The sequence below is a fragment of the Xenopus tropicalis genome, chromosome 1 (assembly GCF_000004195.4).
Source record: "Xenopus tropicalis strain Nigerian chromosome 1, UCB_Xtro_10.0, whole genome shotgun sequence".
Lineage (NCBI taxonomy): Eukaryota > Metazoa > Chordata > Amphibia > Anura > Pipidae > Xenopus > Xenopus tropicalis.
Window position 1 is genome coordinate 131852162 of NC_030677.2, and position 20537 is coordinate 131872698.

At 37.3% G+C, this 20537-nt stretch overlaps 1 protein-coding gene across 1 annotated transcript in view; it reads left to right on the plus strand.

The window, feature by feature from the left end:
* Positions 1–20537, plus strand: part of pcsk5 (proprotein convertase subtilisin/kexin type 5) — a 246229-nt gene that overhangs the window by 182371 nt on the left and 43321 nt on the right. The window contains exons 21-26 of the mRNA XM_031890895.1: positions 1726–1828; positions 7735–7871; positions 11301–11498; positions 12390–12458; positions 19372–19414; positions 20165–20307. Coding sequence (XP_031746755.1) covers positions 1726–1828; positions 7735–7871; positions 11301–11498; positions 12390–12458; positions 19372–19414; positions 20165–20307 — 693 coding nt within the window. The remainder of the gene's footprint in view (positions 1–1725; positions 1829–7734; positions 7872–11300; positions 11499–12389; positions 12459–19371; positions 19415–20164; positions 20308–20537) is intronic.

Consider the following 20537-nt stretch of genomic DNA (forward strand, 5'->3'; position numbering starts at 1 on the left):
GCTCTATCGCATTATATCCATCCATCAGCCTGCAGCCCAATCAGTTGGATAACCCAAAGGTCATACCTCATGCCTTTTATTACATTTGTCATTGCCATCAAATGATCAACAAAGTGTTTTATAGTCCCATTCATTTTTCCCAAAGCATAAATGGTACAGGTATGGGATCCCTTATCCGGAAACCCGTTATCCAGAAAGCTCCGCATTACGGAAAGCCCGTCTCTCATAGACTACATTTTAATCAAATAATTCAGAATTTTAAAACTGATTTCCTTTTTTTCTGTAATAATAAAACAGTACCTTGTAATTGATCCTAACTAAGATATAAATAATCCTTATTGGGTGCAAAACAATCCTTAATGTTTTATTGATTTTTTTTGAAGACTTAAGGTATGGAGATAGAAATTACAGAAAGACCCCTTATCTGGAATACCCTTGGTCTGGATAACGGGTCCTATACCTGTACTATGTTACTTTACACCACATTAGAAGTTAAGGTGAAATATAATGTCTTTAAGACCGTCTTTCTGTCCCATCTCTGTGTTAAAAATACAGAGAAAAAAAAAACAAACTCAACACATTTGTGCCTAAGCTATCGGGCACTGACGTTGTTCACATACGAATCGAGCGCTAACATCATTCACATACCTGAAAGTCATGGCCAGAAGACTTAGGGCAACTGTGCCCAATTTGTGATGAAGCACGTGTACAGTTGCATCCATTTTAGCAAATCAAGTGCAACTGCAGTAGGCCCAGCGCATTTGCATCAAGAGAATAGCCTGTTTGCATTCGCAATGACACTGGAATTCTGGGGGAAAAAAGTGCATTGTGGGGATTAACATAGCGATTGTGCTAGAAAATCTAGGTAAGTAATTATGCCCTTATCGGCAATAGCTTTTGTAAGAGGCAGATATACGTACTACATTTTCACTTAGTCTAAATAAGTTTGTATGCTTTGAGCAGTGGAACCCATTCTGTTCTATGCGGTCTTCTTCCAGTTACAGTAAGAGCTGCATTTTATAGATATATATATAATCCAGTTGTGATAGATTTATTAAGAGGCTCCTTAATATGATACAAACTATGTGTTAGCCAAGTGAAGAGTTCATTTTCCACAGAAGTAACCTCTATATATAAATAGAAACCTGTACCAAACAAATACCTTTCCTTCCTGACCTCTTGGAAGATTTGCCTGAAGAAAAGGTACTTTAATTTCATGAACACCATAAGGCATGAAAAGAGAACAAAGTAACACTGGCTTTCTCTGTCTTTGGAGCCATTATCTGTCTATGTAAGGAACACATCAGTCATTTTTATTATATTAATCATCCATCAGTGTTAGCTGGCCTGCTATGGCTGCTCTTCATCCTGTCAAAACTCACCCTTAGGAATATGCTCTTCTCATCACTAGACAATCTCAATCATTGTTAGCAGTTCTGCTTCCAAAGACTTTTGATGATTCTCATTTCAGAGACCAGTGTATTTTATGTAACATCATGATTTCATTCTACCTTTGAAAGCCCTGTTCTTTTTCTTTGAAAAATGATTAGGTATAGAGCTATGTGTAGCCTTGTTTATTATATACTTGTAAAAAATGGTAAACTGCCTAATTCCATGAATAACATTTTTTGCAATGCAGGATGAATGGGTTTGTATTGTTTGCACAAATGATATGAGGACTGATTTACTAATGCAGCTGCTTATTTGTTCTAATTTCTCTCCTAGGGGAATATATTGATGAAACAGGAAGATGCAAATTCTGCGACGCCTCCTGTGCTAAGTGTATTGGTCCTGGCAAATATAATTGTATCGGCTGTTCCCAAACAAGGTAAATTGTATGTTTTTTACTTTTGAAATTCTGCATTAGCTCTACTGAACAAAGGGGTTGTTCACCTTTAAATAAACTTTTATTATGATATTAATATTCTAAAACAATTTGCAAATGGTTTTTCATTTTTATTTTTTGTGGTTATTTACCTTTTTGTTCAACACCTCGCTCCAGTGTAGAATAGAAACCTGGCCATGAGTTGAATGAGAGACTGAAAAATGGATAGGAGGGGGGACTGAATAGAAAGATAACGAATAAAAAGTAACAAAAATAATACAATTTTTAGCTCACCGAGCAATAGCTTTTTTTGGCTGCTGGGGCCAGTAACCCCTATTTAAAAGCTGGAAATAGGAAGCAGAGGAAGGCAAATAATTCAAAAACTCTGCAAATAAACAATGAAAACAACACCAATTGCAAATGTGTTAGGAATAGAACATTCTGTAAATTCTTAATGTTAATCAAAAGTTCACCTTTTGATTAACATTAAGAATTTACAGAATGTTCTATTCCTAACACATTTGCAATTGGTGTTCACCCCAAGTAGTGCATCTGTGGCTTCTGCAGCTGTAGTGATAAAACCGGTGCAACTTCACTCATGCTTTCCTTTATTTAACACAACTGTGCGATGGGGAAGCAGAGGTTTGGGAATATTAGTCATAAATATATTTTTCACCTGAAACATAAAGGTGTATTGGCCCTAGGTAGAACAGTGGGCCCCAACTGCATGTTGCTCGCCAACCCCTTTGATGTTGCACCCAAGGGCCCCAAAGCAGGTGCTTATTTTGACCTAAGTTTTGGAGGCATAAACATCATGTTGACTGCTAGACAGAGCCTTCTGTAGTCTGCTTGTCTACATTGGGCAGCCAAATAACCAATCATAGCCCTTATTGGTATGCCCTAAGAAATGTTTTCATGCTTGCATTACTCCCAAACTGTTTTATTTTTAAATGTTGCTCATAGGTAAAAAAAAGGTTGGGGACCACTGGTTTAAAATAAAAGAACATTATGTAATGTACTGGCAACACATGTATTTATACCCTAACATCAGCAAACATTATTCTAAAATGAGCATTTAGAGTACGTATATTTGACTTTTATCATTTTGTTTTGAATGAGTTTCCTTTCTTGATCCTCAGTGTAACCTTAATTAATAATGGTTATAAGCAATAAGCATATTTTTGTAAAGGTGCTAATCTATGAGCCCCAATGTAGAATACTGCCGATCTACATCTTAAAGCACTTGAGGCAACTACACAATGGAGATTTCCTTACTTTCTAGCTAGCCCACTGATTGAAAGAAGGCAAAGAGAAAGGGGGTGGTGAGAGGTACAGGGAAAGAATTGCATTAGGGGCCTGAAAAGAAAATAGGCAGTAGAAATCTAAACATGAAAAGGTCACATAGAATGTAAAAAAAAAGACCAAAAGAAAGGAAAGAGTAGGAGGATGAAACAATGAAAAGGATCCAAGGGCGATGCATCTCTGAGAGGTGATCAGGGCTCTAAGAAAGAGCCTTTACCCCTATAATTGAAACAACAAAGTTACCAATTACTCATTAGTTCCATCACATCCTTTATCTTTTTGCCTACTCATTTTGGCTATTGTTCCATGTTGTATTGCTTTCCTCCGTTTTCCTTTGTTGATGCTCTAATTGATGGACTGACAGAAGACTTTCTGGTCGATGTTGCTCTTCCTCCTCTGACAGACATTGTTGCCTCATTAAGAGACAAACGCAGAGTTCTTTGTTTAACATTATGTAGGCAGAAGTCTATCAGCAACTCAATCCACAATTCATTTGTAAGGATGCCAAGTGACTGGGGATTCATTCACTTCAAAGCAATTTTCTTTCTGGGGTGTTCTCTCATTTTACATTTCATATTTTACTCTATAAAACCTTCCTTTCATGGACAGAAATAGCCCAGCTCTATAATTAGGCTTAGGCCATCAACTGTGTTGAAACTATAAAAAAAGAACTTTTTACTGATGGTGCTGGTTCATTTTGGATTTGTCCTCAGGAAGTTTTCTTGATATTTTTTCATTATTATTTTCATTTTCTCTCATTCTTGATTTCTCTTCTAACTCAAAAACAATAAAACATAATGTCAAAGAATGCAAAATGTACTTCAAATGTAAGCATTTGGCTTGGTTATCCTTATTTTACATGACTTGGAAATTGTTGAAGAACGCAGTCATTTAGCTCAACTAAAATGCATCTGGAATTAGTTGGACATAATTGTTACTTCTGTGGATTAGTTTACCTGGTTTTAAATTACAAATCAAATTAAATTTCAACTTTAAAACAATAAATAAATGTATCTGTCAGAGCTGTTTGGTATGCAATCCCCAGTAATTGCAAATTATAAGAGAGATCTTGGAGCACAGTAAATATCTATGTATTATCTATTGATCTCTCTATGAAGAGTATGCATATGTGTATATGTACACACACAGACACACACCCAGACATACAGGTATTTTATATGTTATTCAGAATGCTAGGGACTTCAGGTTTTGCAGAAAAAGGGGTAATTCTGCAATGAATTTAGTCCCATCTCAGGAGGTAAATAGGAGCAGATAGCTAGAGTAGAGTTTCTATGGGAACCAGCAATGACATCTCTCTATTGGCTGCTAGACTGGAGTGCGTGTTTAGTAATTTAAGATAAGGATATTGTGTGCCTTAGCTTGGAAGTGAGCATGTGCAGTAGCCAACAGCCAAAGTAAATTCCCAAGAATGTGGGCCAAGTTGGTTAAAGGAGGAGAAGGAAATCTAAGTGATTAAGGGGAAGCTGCAGCCTTACTAGTACTCTTTGAACAACCAGAGTAGCAGGTGTTTTAAGAATTCAGAGAGGCTGTTAAGTGATTCAGTTTTTTGTGAGCAAACCCCCCCCCCCCACAAATTTGTTGCGATTTAGTATGCTCCAAAACCGTAACAATTCCAAATGAAAAATACACCAGCTAAAACCTGTTGAGATCATGTTGAAGTCAATGGCAAAGATCTTTTTTAGCTTCGTGGTTTTTGAGGTTTTTCAGGTTCTATTTTTTATTTGACACTGGTTTTTGTACAACAATACGAAAAAGTCATGGTTTTCTTGTGACAAATTGAAAAAGTTGCGGTTTTCATATTTTTTCCACAGCTTTTATTGTTTGTGCTTTTTCAATTCAGATTTTTGGCAAATGAGTGCCATTCATGAAAATGAATATAAAAATATATAACCAAATAAATCCCCCCCCCCCCCCAAGTCATAGCCTATTCCAGCTTTACATATCAGAAAGACCCCATATCTAGAAAATTCCAGGACCACAGCATTCTGAATTATGGATCTCATAATACTCTTTCTCTCTCCCTCTAATATATATACTGAATATATATATAGTATATAAGCAATATATTCCAAGTGCATCTGAATATATCTTTATTAAACCAAGCAGTTTGCTTCAAAACTCAAGCAAGCACAATCTTACAGACCTGGACCAATGAAAAATTCCTGGTATTTCCAGATACAGGTGCTGTTTCGAAAGATATGTAGGGATTAATAATGTATTTAACCTTTGTGTTAGTTGATCTCGGTCAAACAGAAGCAGCTCTTTTCTCCAATTATGTCCCACATCCTGGGAAAACTCTGTAAAAGTTGAATCCTGGCTTGCCATTCACAGGGAGATGTTAGAAGCCTGTACTAGAGCCTGTTTGCACTCCCATAATAAGGTAATTTTCTTACTTTCTGACAAATGGCCTTTGAGCTAATTTCCTATTAAAAAACACAGTGGGACATTTTACAAAGCATGTTTCTGAGCTGATTTACTCTGAAAGCAACACACGCAAGCCATAGAATCACCTTTTTATGTACAGAATATATCACTCGGGGCATAGTTTTGGGAACCTGGTTCACAAGCTGTCATTTTGAAAAATCTCCTGGCATTTTTTATTAAGTGCAAACATCGTCAAAGGTTTCTTAGTCACTGGGGGGAAAAAATGTAAGTCTGCATTACCTGGAAATGGTTTCTACCAAGACTCATTGTGGTTGATTCCAAGCAGTGAGCGAGGCTCCTTGTTCTGGCATTTACACACGTGCCTTCACAAAAAGGTGCCAGTCATCTGTGATAAAAGTAAGTCAATAACCACATAAACGCTGCTTCCAGGTTTCCCAGCCACTGTGGAGCCTAACAAACGCACTGGAACTGCAAACCATTTCTCCTCCCAACAAATCTGTGTCACTCCGTACAACCTGGCTTTGTAGGGAAACTTCAAGAGTCTGCTAGTTATACAGGAGCAACCGCAAAACAACAGTAGCTAACAAGAGCAAGGAAGAACAAATTCTAGTTTTTTTCTTTTTCTTTTAATAACATTAAACACATTTTGCTTTTATTTCGATTTTACAAAGGTTTGGCAGACTACTGAAAGCGGAAACTTTTCTAGACTATTTACTGATTTTCATAACGTCTTTGTGCAACTTAACAAGAAGCATATTTTTCTAAGTAGATACAGACCATTTGATACAAGCGTGCCTAATGGACTGTTTCAAGTTTAACACTTTGCTGTTAAGATCTCTTTGCTTTGCATTGGGGAGGGATGGAAAACTCTCTTGTGTGGCAACTGTTGCAGGGCAACATCTTCCAAAAGCTATTCTAAAGGTGGGCCCCATACATGGGCAGATTTAAGCTACCAATTCAAACCGATTTGGCAGCTTATCAGCCTCCCCAAACAATATGTGGCCGAAAATTGGGCAGTTGTCCATTGGGCAGGTTTGACTTTCATGTCGGATCAAATACTGCATTGGCACATTGATGCATTTTTTGCCCCAAAGGTCTGTAACCCCATCATTGTAATCTGATCATTTGGTCCTAGTGCAACGTGCCAATTACAAGTCACAGCCTCAATTATAAGCCACACCCACTGCTATAATAAGTCTTGTTGTGGTCTTGTCTCATTTCTGGTTTGCCCACTAAAGCAAAGCCATTTTACTATTTCCATCTACTGAACAGTTTGATGTCCAATATGCATATATTTACTAAAGTATATGGCCTTTAGGGACCCCAGCATCCCTCCCTATTTCCAGCATTGAGTTTACTATATAAAAAAAATTAAAAGCAAGGAAGGAGGGTCTATTAGCTGTTTATTATTTTTTAACCAATAGAATCACTACAGTGAAATATATGGTGATGATTGAGTAAGCTTTAAGGTTACTTAAGCAACTGACCAGAAGCATATAGCTCAAAATGTGATCCGCTACCTTCTGTAGAGCATAGCATCACCTGTCCCCTTTACATTTTATAATACCTTGTGACAAATCTGCTGAACAAAACTCAAATGCCTCAGCAAGGATTCAGCCAAGGCAGGATGGATGGCAAGCCTGGAGCTTTCTGAAACAATTAATGTTCTAAGGCCTCCAAAAGACACTTTTTCACAGAAGAACTTACAGCATAGTCTCTATATAATCCTAGCTGCAACAGATAGCTGCTGTTAATTTAGTGAGCAAGTATCATGACTCTCTTCTAAAATGACTGTGAACCAGTGGGTGATGGATCCGTAGAACAGTCCCATAGCAGATGTAGTAGAAACCCATCCAGTTAAATAATCAAAAAATAGTTGGCACAAATGTAACAGAAGTTACTGTAAGTAAAAGTAGAAATATACATGCACAGAGTACTCAATCCAACTCCAAATCATTCATGTCTACAAACTACTCAGTCTTCAGCACCAATTAACTAATCACTATAATATACAGAGTCAATTCTTATTTGCCTGCAAATCCTCAGCTAAGGCAACTGTTACACTAACCATCAAAATAATATTGTAGCTATTCATTAAAGTTCACTTGCCAATGTGTATTATACAATCTTTCAGAAAAAAAATTACCTGGAAAAAGGTGATAGAATTTACTGAACCTGCATCTGTTCTTTATTCATTGCAGGATTTTTGATAACAAGCAGTGTGTTCTAAGATGCCCTTCTGGCAAATTTGAGTCGAACAGACAATGCCACCAGTGCCACCATACTTGTCATGAATGCAATGGAAGTGAACCAGATGAATGCACCTCCTGTGGCCCAGGTAAGTAAAATGTATATGCAGTAGAGCAAACCTACAGATACACATGGGTAAGTAATAGGTGTAGCAACTGCTCTATATTGATGGGAACAGGACAATACTAACTCATACAGTAATTGCTCATAATTCATTTCTCAAAACCACTGTTAAGTCCCTGCCCTAGAAAGCTTGCAGTATATTGTATAAAACAGGTAGACATACTTTCTGGTATCTGGAGATAAACACAGCTTAATTAATCCCATTAGTAGAGACAATGAAAATATTTAAAAAATAGGATTCACAAGTGATTTGTTTTCATTGTTGCTCTTGTGAGCAGGGCCCTCTGATCCTATTGTATACCCTTGTTTGTTAAACTTTTTGAGATCCCTGTTAGTTTAAATTTATTGTGAAGCACTGCATAATTTGCTGGTACTATATATATATATAAATAAATGATGATGATAATGATGATAGAAGGTCAAAATGTCCTTCAACAAAAAAGCACACAGTTATAATATATGTCTTACATCTGTGTGCAGGGGTCCACTGCTCCCTTTTAACTGCAAATTACGGGTGCCCTTAAATAAAACAAATCTACCCCCCCCCCATGTGGTAACATTAAAAAAAGTTGCTACAGATCTAGTAACCCACAGCATGCAAGAAGCATTAGAAGATTTCAGGTCTGGACTAGGACTCAGAATAGGCCCTGGCATTTCAAGTACACAGAGGCCCAAACAGTCCCCCACCAGCCCACTAAGTAGTGAATGTCTGTGGCATCTTACAGCAGCCCCTCTGGCATTTGCCAGAATGCACAGATTGCCTGTCTGGACCTGGAAGGTGTTATTTACTGGTCAGCAGTTTGGAAGTTTGCATTGCTATGCCCCACCTTTAGTACAACATACAGTACTTTGCATTAAGGGGTATTTAGCAAGTAGGAGTTGGCTGGATGCAGAAATGGGTTGCCCACGGATCAGTCTCTTCTATTGATTATCAGTTAGAATTTGCATGAATAGCTGAATTCCCGCTACAGTCCTGTGGCCTGTATAAAAGCAGTCCTTTGGCCTGTGGTCCTTCACTTGTATATATGTATCAGATATCTAAGTGCCTTTTCATTTTCTTATCATTTAAAGTGAAAGCTTTACTCTGTGATCCAAAAGTTTTAGTCTCTTAAGGTGGCCATACACATAGCAATTTTCGATCTTTCATGCGACCATTGATCATTCCCACCCTCCACTGACATTCATGGCTGAATCGTCAGATATGGAGGTAGAAACAATAGACATTCTACCTACTTCTGCCCATTCAACCCTGAATGTAGATGTTGCTTGGGCGCCTCCAATGGCGCCTGATCAAAATCTTTTAACCTGGCCGATCGACGAGTTGACCGGTATCCGCAACCTTTTGCAATATCGATCGCCTCATCGAGCCGCCAAACAAGCACCGAATATCGTACAGAACGAGGTTTCGTACAGTATCATCGGTGCATGTATTGCCGGCTTAAGTTGAACAGTATTTAAGTTGTTTGATAAATTAGGATGTATAGTCACTTAGTAATCAGTTGCACAGATTCATATGCGATTGTGGAGGCTGAGTTCATTACAGATTAGGGGTTAATTTAGGTAAGGGCTGTTTTCTGAGAATATTTTTTTTTATATTCTGAGTGCCTCTAAACATAACAAGACCTCTTGGCTCAGAGCCTGAGACATACAGTATGTGAGAGCAAGATAACATATTGGAACATTTTCTGCTTTTGGTGTGGTGTTTTTGTATGAGGGTATAAATGTATAAATACACTGAAATATAATCTAAGTCACTTGTCTGCAGTTTATATGTCCCTGGTACCAACCATTTGTAGACTATTGTTGAGAGCTGATCACATTTAACATCATAATTAAACCCTATAACTAATGTTTAGTCAAATAATTAGCTGTGGATTAAGGAAATAAATTACATTTAAACCAAACACTGTTAAAGGAGTCCTGGACCTTATCTAGGCACATGCAGCACTGCTGCCACCAACTGTACCTAGTGAGACCTCGCACTTCTAGTTACTGCCTGCTAAAAACTGAACTGAGTGCAAAGAGAATATTGAGATTTTAGTTCAGTTTAGTTTGCAGAATTTATTCAGCAGCTGCACCTTTTAATGGTGGAAAGTCTTGCAACCGGGTGTCTTACACAGTGGTGTAACTAGAGAAGAATGGACTTGGGTGCAAGATTTGTATCCAGGTTTCCCCCACTCTTCCATTGTTTGCAGACATGTGTACTGTAACTCTCACCTTGTTTCCATGAGATAAGTCCTTTGTCAGGAAGTACCCACAATCTACAGTATGTGACAAGTGGGCTGTTATGGCTATTATTCTTAGGAGCATAGAGGCTGGTGGAGTTTTACATGGGCTAAATATACTGATGCACCAACGTTATGTACTACATAAAGCTCAAAACATGAATTAAAGGGGTTGATGACCTTTGAGTTAACTTTTTTTTTTATAATATTCTGAGACAATGTGCAGTTAGTCTTCATTATGAGAGTCTGATATATTTATAAAAAAAGGACATGAATAGCAAAATAAGTAATAAAAAGTAACAATAATGTTACAACTGTAGTCTCGGAGAGCAATCATTTTTTGGCTGCTGGGGTCAGTGACCCCCTTTTGAAACTTGGAAATAGTCAGAAGAAGAAGACATATAATTTAAATACCCTAAAAAATAAATAATGAAGACCAAATGAAAAGTTGCTTAGATTTGGCCTATAACAAACTAAAAGTTAACTTGAAGGTGAACCACGATTTATTAATAACTCATGTTATTATTCATCATTAACTTGTGGTATTTAAACACGTCAAAAAATAGGAGGGGGACAGTAAATATCTTCAAATGCTTTCCTGCCCAGCTTTATACTGGGAATAAATCCTTGCGTCACCTGTGGTCCCGCCCCTTTGGGATGCTGTAAATGCTGCACTTTTCTTTTTTCCTTGCAATAAATCATAGTTAGATTACTTAGATTCTATAAGAAAAACATACCTTTTTTTCTGAAACATGTTTTTTCAGGCTGGCTAATCTTCTAAACATGTTGCATGTTCCCGTTTTAATAAAAAGAAATGTTTCCCTGATGAGTCAATAATGTTTTACAACCTGCAAATGAACACATACATAAGCCAAAAAAAAAAAGAGCAGATTGGGTGTTATTTTGATGATACCTGGGAGCAGTAGGAATAGTTGTGCATGTCTTTGCTTGAACGGAAAGCAGAGGATAATATTAAGTGAACCTTATTAACCTTAAGGAGTCTCTTCTGAACTGAAGGAAGTACAGGCAGGGTGGATGCTGGAGTAATTAATGACAGCTTTGTAGATTCACGCAGACATCACATGCCCAACAGCTGTAAGTAAATAGAGCTAAATAAGGTTATGTTAATGTCTTGCTTTTTTTGTCTTTCTCCCCTTTCTTTTCTTAAGATAAAAATGAAATAACGCGTTTCCTGTACAACGGGGAATGCAGAGAGGGTTGCCCTCAGGGTCATTACGCTGCAGAGAGCACCTGCATACAGTGCCCACCCAACTGTGACCTGTGTGACAGAGATTCTACATGCATCAGATGTTTGGAAGGCTTCCATTTAGACAAAGGCGTCTGCCAGAAGCGAGCATGTCCTGAAGGTAATGAAACTAGTGCCCGAAACAGGAACATCTGCTATTGTATCCACTCTTTTTCCTCTGTTCTTGGGGGTAAGGCTTTGAAGTGAAGGGTGGGCCCCACCAAGGAGTCAAATTATATAGTTCTGGGCTAATAGAAAAGTGTTTACAATTCCTAATCTTTTGGAGGAACTTTATTACATGTTGTGTTGTTCGTCACACTAGGGGGAGTTATTTTCTGCCTCAGGACCAATACCCAGGTGATGATTTCAGCAGAATTTCTTCCAGCTTGGGAAGTAAATGAAGCATTTGTATTTCAAACATTTCACAGCAGTCATGTTTAGGAATACTAAGGGGCCTATTTATCATGCTGCGTAAAAAAAATGGTGACAAAATGCACCATACACTACCAGGCATCACAGGTTTCCAAAATGGTGCACTTATCAAGCTGTGTAATAAATGTCAATGATCGTGTAACACGGCATCCAGGCAGTGTCAAATATACACACCTTGATAAATTTCCCATATATTTTACATAGTTTTTTTATACCGTTTTTCTGGCATTCATTTTTTTACACAGTATAATAAATACTATCAGTAAATCAAATGTCCAGAATCACAAAGAATGCCAGTGGGATCTGAAGCAGGATCTCTGGTTTAAGATTACTATCGTAATTACTATCGTAATAGAATTACGAATGTATAAATAAGAACAGTATTTGTATTTTGCAATGTAAACTTCACTGGGCAGTTACTATATGTAATGTTTATATTACTTACAACACTCCTTCCCTCCACTAAAAAGAAAATGGGATTCAACCTTACTTGTCATAGCCAAATGTATTACAACTTGGTGTTGTCCATGAGTTCGTTTAGTGCAGGAGTTTATCTGCTCTTTGCTTTGTATCTGTACAGGAGAAACAGAAGACATGGACACTGGCAACTGTGTGGCATGCACAATAGGGTGCAGCAAATGCTACACATGTAAGTATTATTTGCTAATACAAAATAATGTTCAATTGATGTTCAAAAGTGGAAATGCCATTGTTTGAGCCATAGTTCACTCATGGTTCATTTACAAAGTATGTGCCAAATGCAAGGAGGAAAATTCTGGCACAATCTTCCAATGAATTGTTTCCCACCAAAAAATATTATATTCCAGAAATGCAACATAAATTATGAGTGCCCACAATATAGTATGCATAGCAACTTGCGCTCAGTTTACCATTGCAGACACTAGATTGCTTTGGTATTGGTAAACGGTGTCCCTATGCTTATCAATTGCATCAATGTGGCTGCAAATTGAATCGATTCTGTCTCAGTGATGTTTGTGGCACCAGATACAGTACTAGGGTACTGTATGGCAGATGTGTGTAGGTGTAATACACAAAGGGGACTTAAAAGTAATACCATCTCAAGTTAGGTGTTAGTTCTAGTGCTCCCTGGTGTCTAAATACTATCATTGCAACTTATTCATAAGTAGATGTAACAGGCATTTGGGTACAGGGGGACCTGTAGTGTTGTAAACTCCTTTGTCAATAGTTTTTTAGGGATGCAGTATTATCATTTGCAGTGCACTTTGAAAAAGATTTTAATTTAAATTATTTTAATAGTAAAAACACCTCTGTGTATTTCTGCACACTAGCCACAATCCAGCATATACATGTACTCTATATACATTCATTAATAAAAAGTATATCCCTGCCCACTAACAGTGCTTCTATGCAAGAATGCCGCTACAGCTAGGGATGTGCATGATTTATAGGGATCATCTGGGGAAAATGTTCCCTTGGGAGTCGGAAAGTTCAAGGGGAATATTTATAACGGCCCATAGTAAAATTCTCTTTTAAATATATCATACTTTACCATTTTACTGCCATACAAGGTATACATAGCTCTAAAGCTGAGTAATGCATTTATGTCAAGGTATAGCTGATAGTAAAATACTTGTGGGAAAATAGGAATTCCCTTGATAAAGCTGCATTAAAAAATAGCATTGGGAGCATCATTTTTTATACCATTTTTCACATAATTTCTTTGCATCCTGAATTTGACCCCTAGACTGTGGGTTATGTGGGGTGAATCACCGGAGGTGCCTGACTCGCTAAGTAGCACAAGCACAGAGCACTTTTAGCTGCATTTTATTCTTTGCTTGGGCCTTTTGGTTAAGCAAGAAAATTTTTACCAAGGCACAAATGGCACTTATTTTTAAGCACTTTTACTAAGTCTTGTCACCCTGCACCCTTTTTAAAGTGTTTTTATACATCTTTTTCACTTTGGAATTTGGGGTGCAGTTCATGTGTCTGCTGCCGAAGGCCTAGGAGAAAACTGTGTGGCCATTAGGCTCTTGTCCTCCTTGAACCTTGGCTCTAGATCCTCGGGAGAAGTTTGGTGGCCCCCCTGGAGAAAGTGCCTTTTGGCCTGGGGTTAGGGACAAAGGGGTACACCCTAGCCTTCGGGCAAAGGTGAGCCTTAAGACTCTGGATTTCCTTCAGAGGTGACTTGAAAGCATGACCTCAATCTTTCAAAAAACAAAAAATGAGTCCTCAGGGCCCTTGGTGTCATCAGTCCTCCCCTTTAATCAGCAAGCAGACCTGGGCCAACTACTAACACCCTTTTATAGACTTCCTAGGGCAATCTCCCTCCTCCTTGATTTCGTCAAGGAGTTGTAAATTCCCTAGCCCTTGCTGCCATCTAGTGACTGGAACTTGTAACAATGCCTGCCTAATTAAGTTTGCATATTTTTCACCTTTAAAATCAGAGCAAAAAAAATAACTCCCTGTATACCTTAAATATATGCACCTATTACTGCATGGTCTCTTGTGTTTAGAGTATTAGGCACAGAAAGTGGATATTATGAGATCACCACATCATTTTTGATGTATATTTTGTGAACAATTATAGCTTGAACAGAATAATTACCAACAAAAAAGTTTGTTGTGCTCCAATTTCATTCTTAACAGGTGTAAAGTTTAGAGTACAGGTATGGGACCTGTTATCCAGAATGTTCAGGACCTGGGGTTTTCCGGATAAGGGGTCTTTGGATTCCTAGCCTAATTCTACTAGGAAACCATGTAAACAATAAATAAACTCAATAGGATTGTTTTGCCTCTAATAAGGATTCATTATATCTTAGTTGGGATAAAGTACAAGGTTCTGGTTCATTATTACAGAGAAAAAGGAAATCATTTTTAAAAATTTTAATTATTAAATTAAAATGAAGTTGATCAGAGATGGCCTTCCCGTAATTCAGAACTTTCTTGATAATGTGTTTTTGGGATAATGGAATCTCATACCTGTGTTTTTTTCCATTCAATATCCAGTTTCCATGAAATAACATATTTCTGGAGGGAAGGCAACAAAATATTTGCTTAGAAGTAGAGTAAACCATTATATCAATAGATCAATATACCAGAATAAAATAAGCCACTCAGCTGTTTAGAAATCAGCGTCTCGTTCAATCACTGACAAACAGTAAATTTGGACAAATCAATTTTTAACTTAATTAGAAAAACATAAATACCATTAGAGCTGTCAATATACCAGTGGCACTTTGTTATTGTGGCACTGGTCCATAGAATAATTGCACTTAGAAAAAAAAGTAGAAGAATGTACTATGCCTCCCTGAGGGGGTGATAGTATTAGTGATTATAAATATATACTTGACTTCAAGGCAACTGTTTCACAACACACACAGCATGCTTGCTGCCTTTTCTCATTTTGTAGAAGGAAACACCAACAAAGAGATTTATCAACATGTGAGATTAGAGCAAAATGCCTAAAAACTCAACCACATTCTATTAATTTCGATGGGATTTTTAGAAGTGTATTTATCAATGGTTGGAACTTACCATGAAATACTTAAATTTCTAAAAATCCCATAAGCGCTAAACTCACATTTTTACAAGAAAGGGATAAAAAAATGCTTCCAACAGCAATTACATTTACAAAAAACCACTGACAATTTTAAATTAATGTATATTGTAAAGTTGCTTAAAATTTGTTTTTCTTTTTTGAAAAATAGGTTTAAGTTCCCCTTTAAAGCCACAAAGGCCAAACTTAACCTAGCCGGACAGCGTAATTGAAACTTCATATAAATAAGGCTGTGGGCTATAGCAATTCTAAATAAATCATTTAATATAGTTGATATACTGATAACTTTTCATCAGCAGCATGCAGCAATTAATTTAGACACTTTATGCTTCCTGCATTTATTATACGTGGCTTTCTCAAGTGTCTGGCCTTTAGCTGTACTACACAACACTTGTGCCTTTATTTCCCAAATAAATACTAAAATTAATTATAAATGTCTTTTCTTTTTTAAATGTTTCTATGTATCTAAGATAGAAAATATATCAAATGCTAGAGCTAAATACAAATCACAAATGGAATCAAAGTGCAGAAATCACTCAATAGGGTAAAAAAAAATAGCAGCTTAGTTTCTCTTACTTAACCTATTCACAATTCCAATGCCCACATTAGGCCAACATGCCCCACATCTCCCAATTAGATTATAAGCTCAATGAAGCAGGGACCTCTTTGTCACTTACTTTTGTGGAATATTTGATGCAATTGTACTTTTTATTTATTTACTTGTATTGATTATTGTATTTGTTGCATTTATTATTGTAATTACCCTCCTGTTTGTTCTATTAAGTTATTGTTCTGCTGTGCAGTGCTGCATACATAAATAGTACTATATAAATAAAAATATACATATATACAATAGTTACATTCATAGTATGTGCCCCAACTGATATTCATATCCTCAGTTTACAGACTTCTGTGAAACACTATGTAATTAGGGATTATTAAGCACAATTATTTCATGTGAAAGAAAAAGCTTGCAAAAAAGGTCCATTGACTTTATTGCCTTTGGTGCAATAACAAACCTGGCTGTAGCAAGCAATGCCAGGCAGCAGCTGCAAGGGGCAAAAAAGGTTTTGAGCTGTATTAAAAGGGGTATAGATTCACGGGAGGAGGGGGTTATTCTTCCCCTTTACAGAGCACTGGTAAGGCCCCATCTAGAATATGCTGTTCAGTTTTGGTCTCCAGTGTTCAAACGGGACATTATTGAGTTAGAGAGGGTCCAGAGAAGGGCAACTAAGCTGGTAAAGGGTATGGAAAGTTTCAGTTATGAAGAAAGACTGGCCAAGTTGGGTCTGTTTACACTGGAGAAGAGGCGCTTAAGAGGTGACATGTGGGCAATCATATAATAATCTCTCAAACGTTTTATTTACCAGTAGACCAGCAGACACTAGGGGGCTGATTTACTAACCCACGAATCCGACCCGAATTGGAAAAGTTCCGACTTCAAAACGAACATTTTGCGACTTAAAACTTAACGCTACGAAAAATGCGCAACTTTTCGCGTAAGTTTTAACGCTACGAAAAATGCGCAACTTTTTACGCAACTTTCGTAATGGATACGAAAACTCGCGTTTTTACGCAAAAATCGTATTGGTAACGAAAAATTCGTAAAGAATCCGAAAAAATCGCAAAACATACGAAAAAATCGCAAAATACCGATCATTACGAAAAAAACGCAATCGGACTCCATTCGACCCGTTCGTGGGTAAGTAAATCAGCCCCTAGGGCACCCATTCCAATTAGAAGAAAGGAGGTTCCATCTTAAAATCCAGAAAGGGTGGAATTCTGTCTTTGAATCCGTTGTACTGGCTGATACATTAGATAGCTTCAAAAAGGGGTTGGATGGCTTTTTAGTGAGTGAGGGAATACAGGGTTATGGGTTTGATAGCTCTTAGTACAAGCTGATCCAGGGACTGGTCCGATTGCCATCTTCGAGTCAGGAAGGAATTTTTCTCCTTCTGAGGCAAATTAGAACAGGCTTCAGATGGGGTTTTTTCCCTTCCTATGGATCAACACTTTGGCAGGACATAAAAGGTTGAATTTAATGGATGTGTATCTTTTTCAACCTAACAATTTAACTGTGTACTGTAACTACGCAAGAAAAACCATCTATTGATTCAAATGCATTTGGCACAAGTGTTAAAAAAATGTGGCAAGAAAATGCTCGTTGACTCTAGTGCATTTGGTGACATTCTGGTAACTTGGTTTTGCTCATCACTATCTGTGGTCTGTTTATATGTAAAATGTATGCTATATGGGCCCAGCAGCATTCAATCAATGCACCTTTACCACTAAATGATAAAACTTTATGTACCAGAAGAGACATTCTAAAGATATTAGACCTCAGACTTGTGTGACTTGTATAAAAGCATACAACTTTGGGCCCCATGCTTTATATGGTCACAGAATTCTTTAGTGACATCTACTATCCATATACTTCACATTAGAAACAGTAGAGAGGGAGGATGTGAAAAATGTATGCTGCTTTTCACCTTTATAAAGATCAGTATTAAAACAAATTGGAGCTAGCTGGGAGGCAGAACTCGCTGTACTAATTTGTTTCGCCAAAGGTCCTATATTTAAATGATCTGTTCTAATTGTAGCAGAGCTTTTTAGGTTTAATCCACACATTTGCAGTATATTTTTTGTTATGCTTGCTTAGCGTATAACAAGATTCCAGTTCTGTGCAAATATTGTCAGACTAGTTATCCTGCTGTTGTTCTTGGGATTTCCCGGCACAATATGTAAGCACTTCTGACATTTATTTGCCTTTAGGATTGGATCTCATAATATATTTACAGATATGTAGTCGCTTTTTGACTGGAAACAAGTCACGGAAGTTGTGGGTCCCAGGCTGGGAACAAGAGGTGGTAATACTAAGCTGAAATTGTTGGGTTGAGGAAGAATGTTTTAGTTAGTGGTAAAAACTAATTTCAGAAAAGACAATTTGGAACAAACACTTAACTGAGTTGTACACAACAGAAAATGATTTAGGTTGAGGGGAAATAAACCTTTTACATACAAAGCTATAAAAACTGTTTTAAAGGAACAGTAACACCAAAAAATGAAAGTGTATAAAAATAATTAATATATAATGTACTATTTCCCTGCACTGGTAAAAGTTGTGTGTTTGCTTCATAAACACTACTACAGTTTATATAAATACCCTGTTGTGTAGCCATGGGGGCAGCCATTTAAATTGAAAAAAGGAGAAAAGGCACAGGTTACTGAGCAGATAACAGATAAGTAACATAGATTCCCATTGTATTCTACACAGTTATCTGTTATCTTCTTATGTAACCTGTGCCTTTTCTCCTTTTTTCAATTTAAATGGCTGCCCCCATGGCTACACAACAGCTATTTCTATTAACTATAGTAGTCTTTCTGAAGCAAACACACAACTTTTACCAGTGCAGGGCAACAGTACATTATATTTTAATTATTTTAAAACATTTTTATTTTTTAGTGTTACTGTTCCTTTAAGGCAGTGTGTGCAGTGTGTTCCATATATGTAAAACACATACCCAGAAATCACAAAGTACCATTGTCATGGTTTAAAAAGAAGGTATTCACTACAGAGTGTGTGTACAGAAGTATAGATGCCAGGCCCGGATTTGTGGAGAGGCCACAAAGGCCCGGGCCTAGGGCGGCAGAAGCTTAGGGGAGGCATGCCGCCCCGCCGCAAGAAAATTTTTAAGTTTGGCTCCCATACGGAGCAGTTGGGACCTCTCCCCACTGCTCCCTATGGGAGTTTAAAGAGCGCATGTGCACTCTCGGCTGCGTTCGCGCATGCGCACTGGGGGGGCACCAACAGGGGCGGCCTCGGGGTGCCCAGAAGAGAAATCCGGCCCTGATAGATGCTATGAGAACAGAAGGTGCAAGTATATGCTATGCTAGTGCCCAGCTTTTACCCACAATGCTTATGTATTCCAAAGGTGAATTTCCTGAACAAAATTCAGATGTACCACTAGAAATAATTTATGTTTCCATATTCTCTACATTAATGACATATCTGTTTTTATTTTAGATGATCCTTCAAGTTGTATCTCTTGCATTAAAGGATATTATATGTAAGTTTTCTATACTAAATCATTTAAGTATAGCATTAACATTATATGTATGAGCTTGTGTTTCTTAGGCCATTGTTACTATTTTACATTAAGGCATACTAAGATAATGTCTACTGACCCTGTGATATTAATATATAGCTCTAAATAAAGAGCTTACTTATCTACTCAAGGTGGTTTGTCAACTGAGCAAGGCTTCTGTAATTCTATACAAACTCCTGTATGTTCTGCCTTTTCCTAGAGTGGAGAATTTAAACATAATTCTAGAAATTCAAAATCTCTACATCATATGGTTGCACTATATAACACCTACAAATCAGCTTGAGTAGAATCCTTTGCTTGTAGGCTTGTAGCTGCACCTCAGCTTTATTTTACATAGCATTTGTGCTTTGAGCATGTTCATGATTTTTTTGTATCCCACATGACCAAGGCTTTCCAAGAAGCAACCGCATTGTGTAAAGACCCCCCTTACCACTTTAACAAATGTATATGCTTTGTGGAGAAACAAACTTAAGATGGTTATTTGTAAGTGGATATTTTCATATAATATTATAAATATCATTATATTACCATCTACCATATTTTTAGTTTGCATAAAATTACATTACAAAAACTGGTGATGCACTGAATCCAGAATTTTTGTTACACATATTTATTTGACGGTTGTTCATGGTTTCTACAGTAGTTAGAGCTTCTTGACAATGCTTTTTACAGAAATCATGCAAAATTCTTATTGACCCTCTCTCTATCTAGGTATGAAACGTACTGCTATGATGTTTGTCCTGAAAATACATACAGTAATGATTCTTTAATGAGCTGCATTGACTGTGCTGAGACCTGCTTCAGCTGCACAGAAGACCAGTGTATAGAGTGTGAAGAAGGTTTTTATCTCCTTGGTATGTACAGTATAAATGATGCATTCTTTATAAATTAAGGTGTGGGATCCCTTATTCAGAAATCCATTATCCAGAAATCTCTGAATTACAGGAAGGACACTCTGATAACCACCTGTAGGCAGTTTCGATTAGGGCTGTAGCCCTAATCACATCTACTTCTATTCTGTCAATGTCTAAACATAAACCAGTGTAATCTGGCTGCTGGTCATTCGGATCCCTTCTCATGCAGC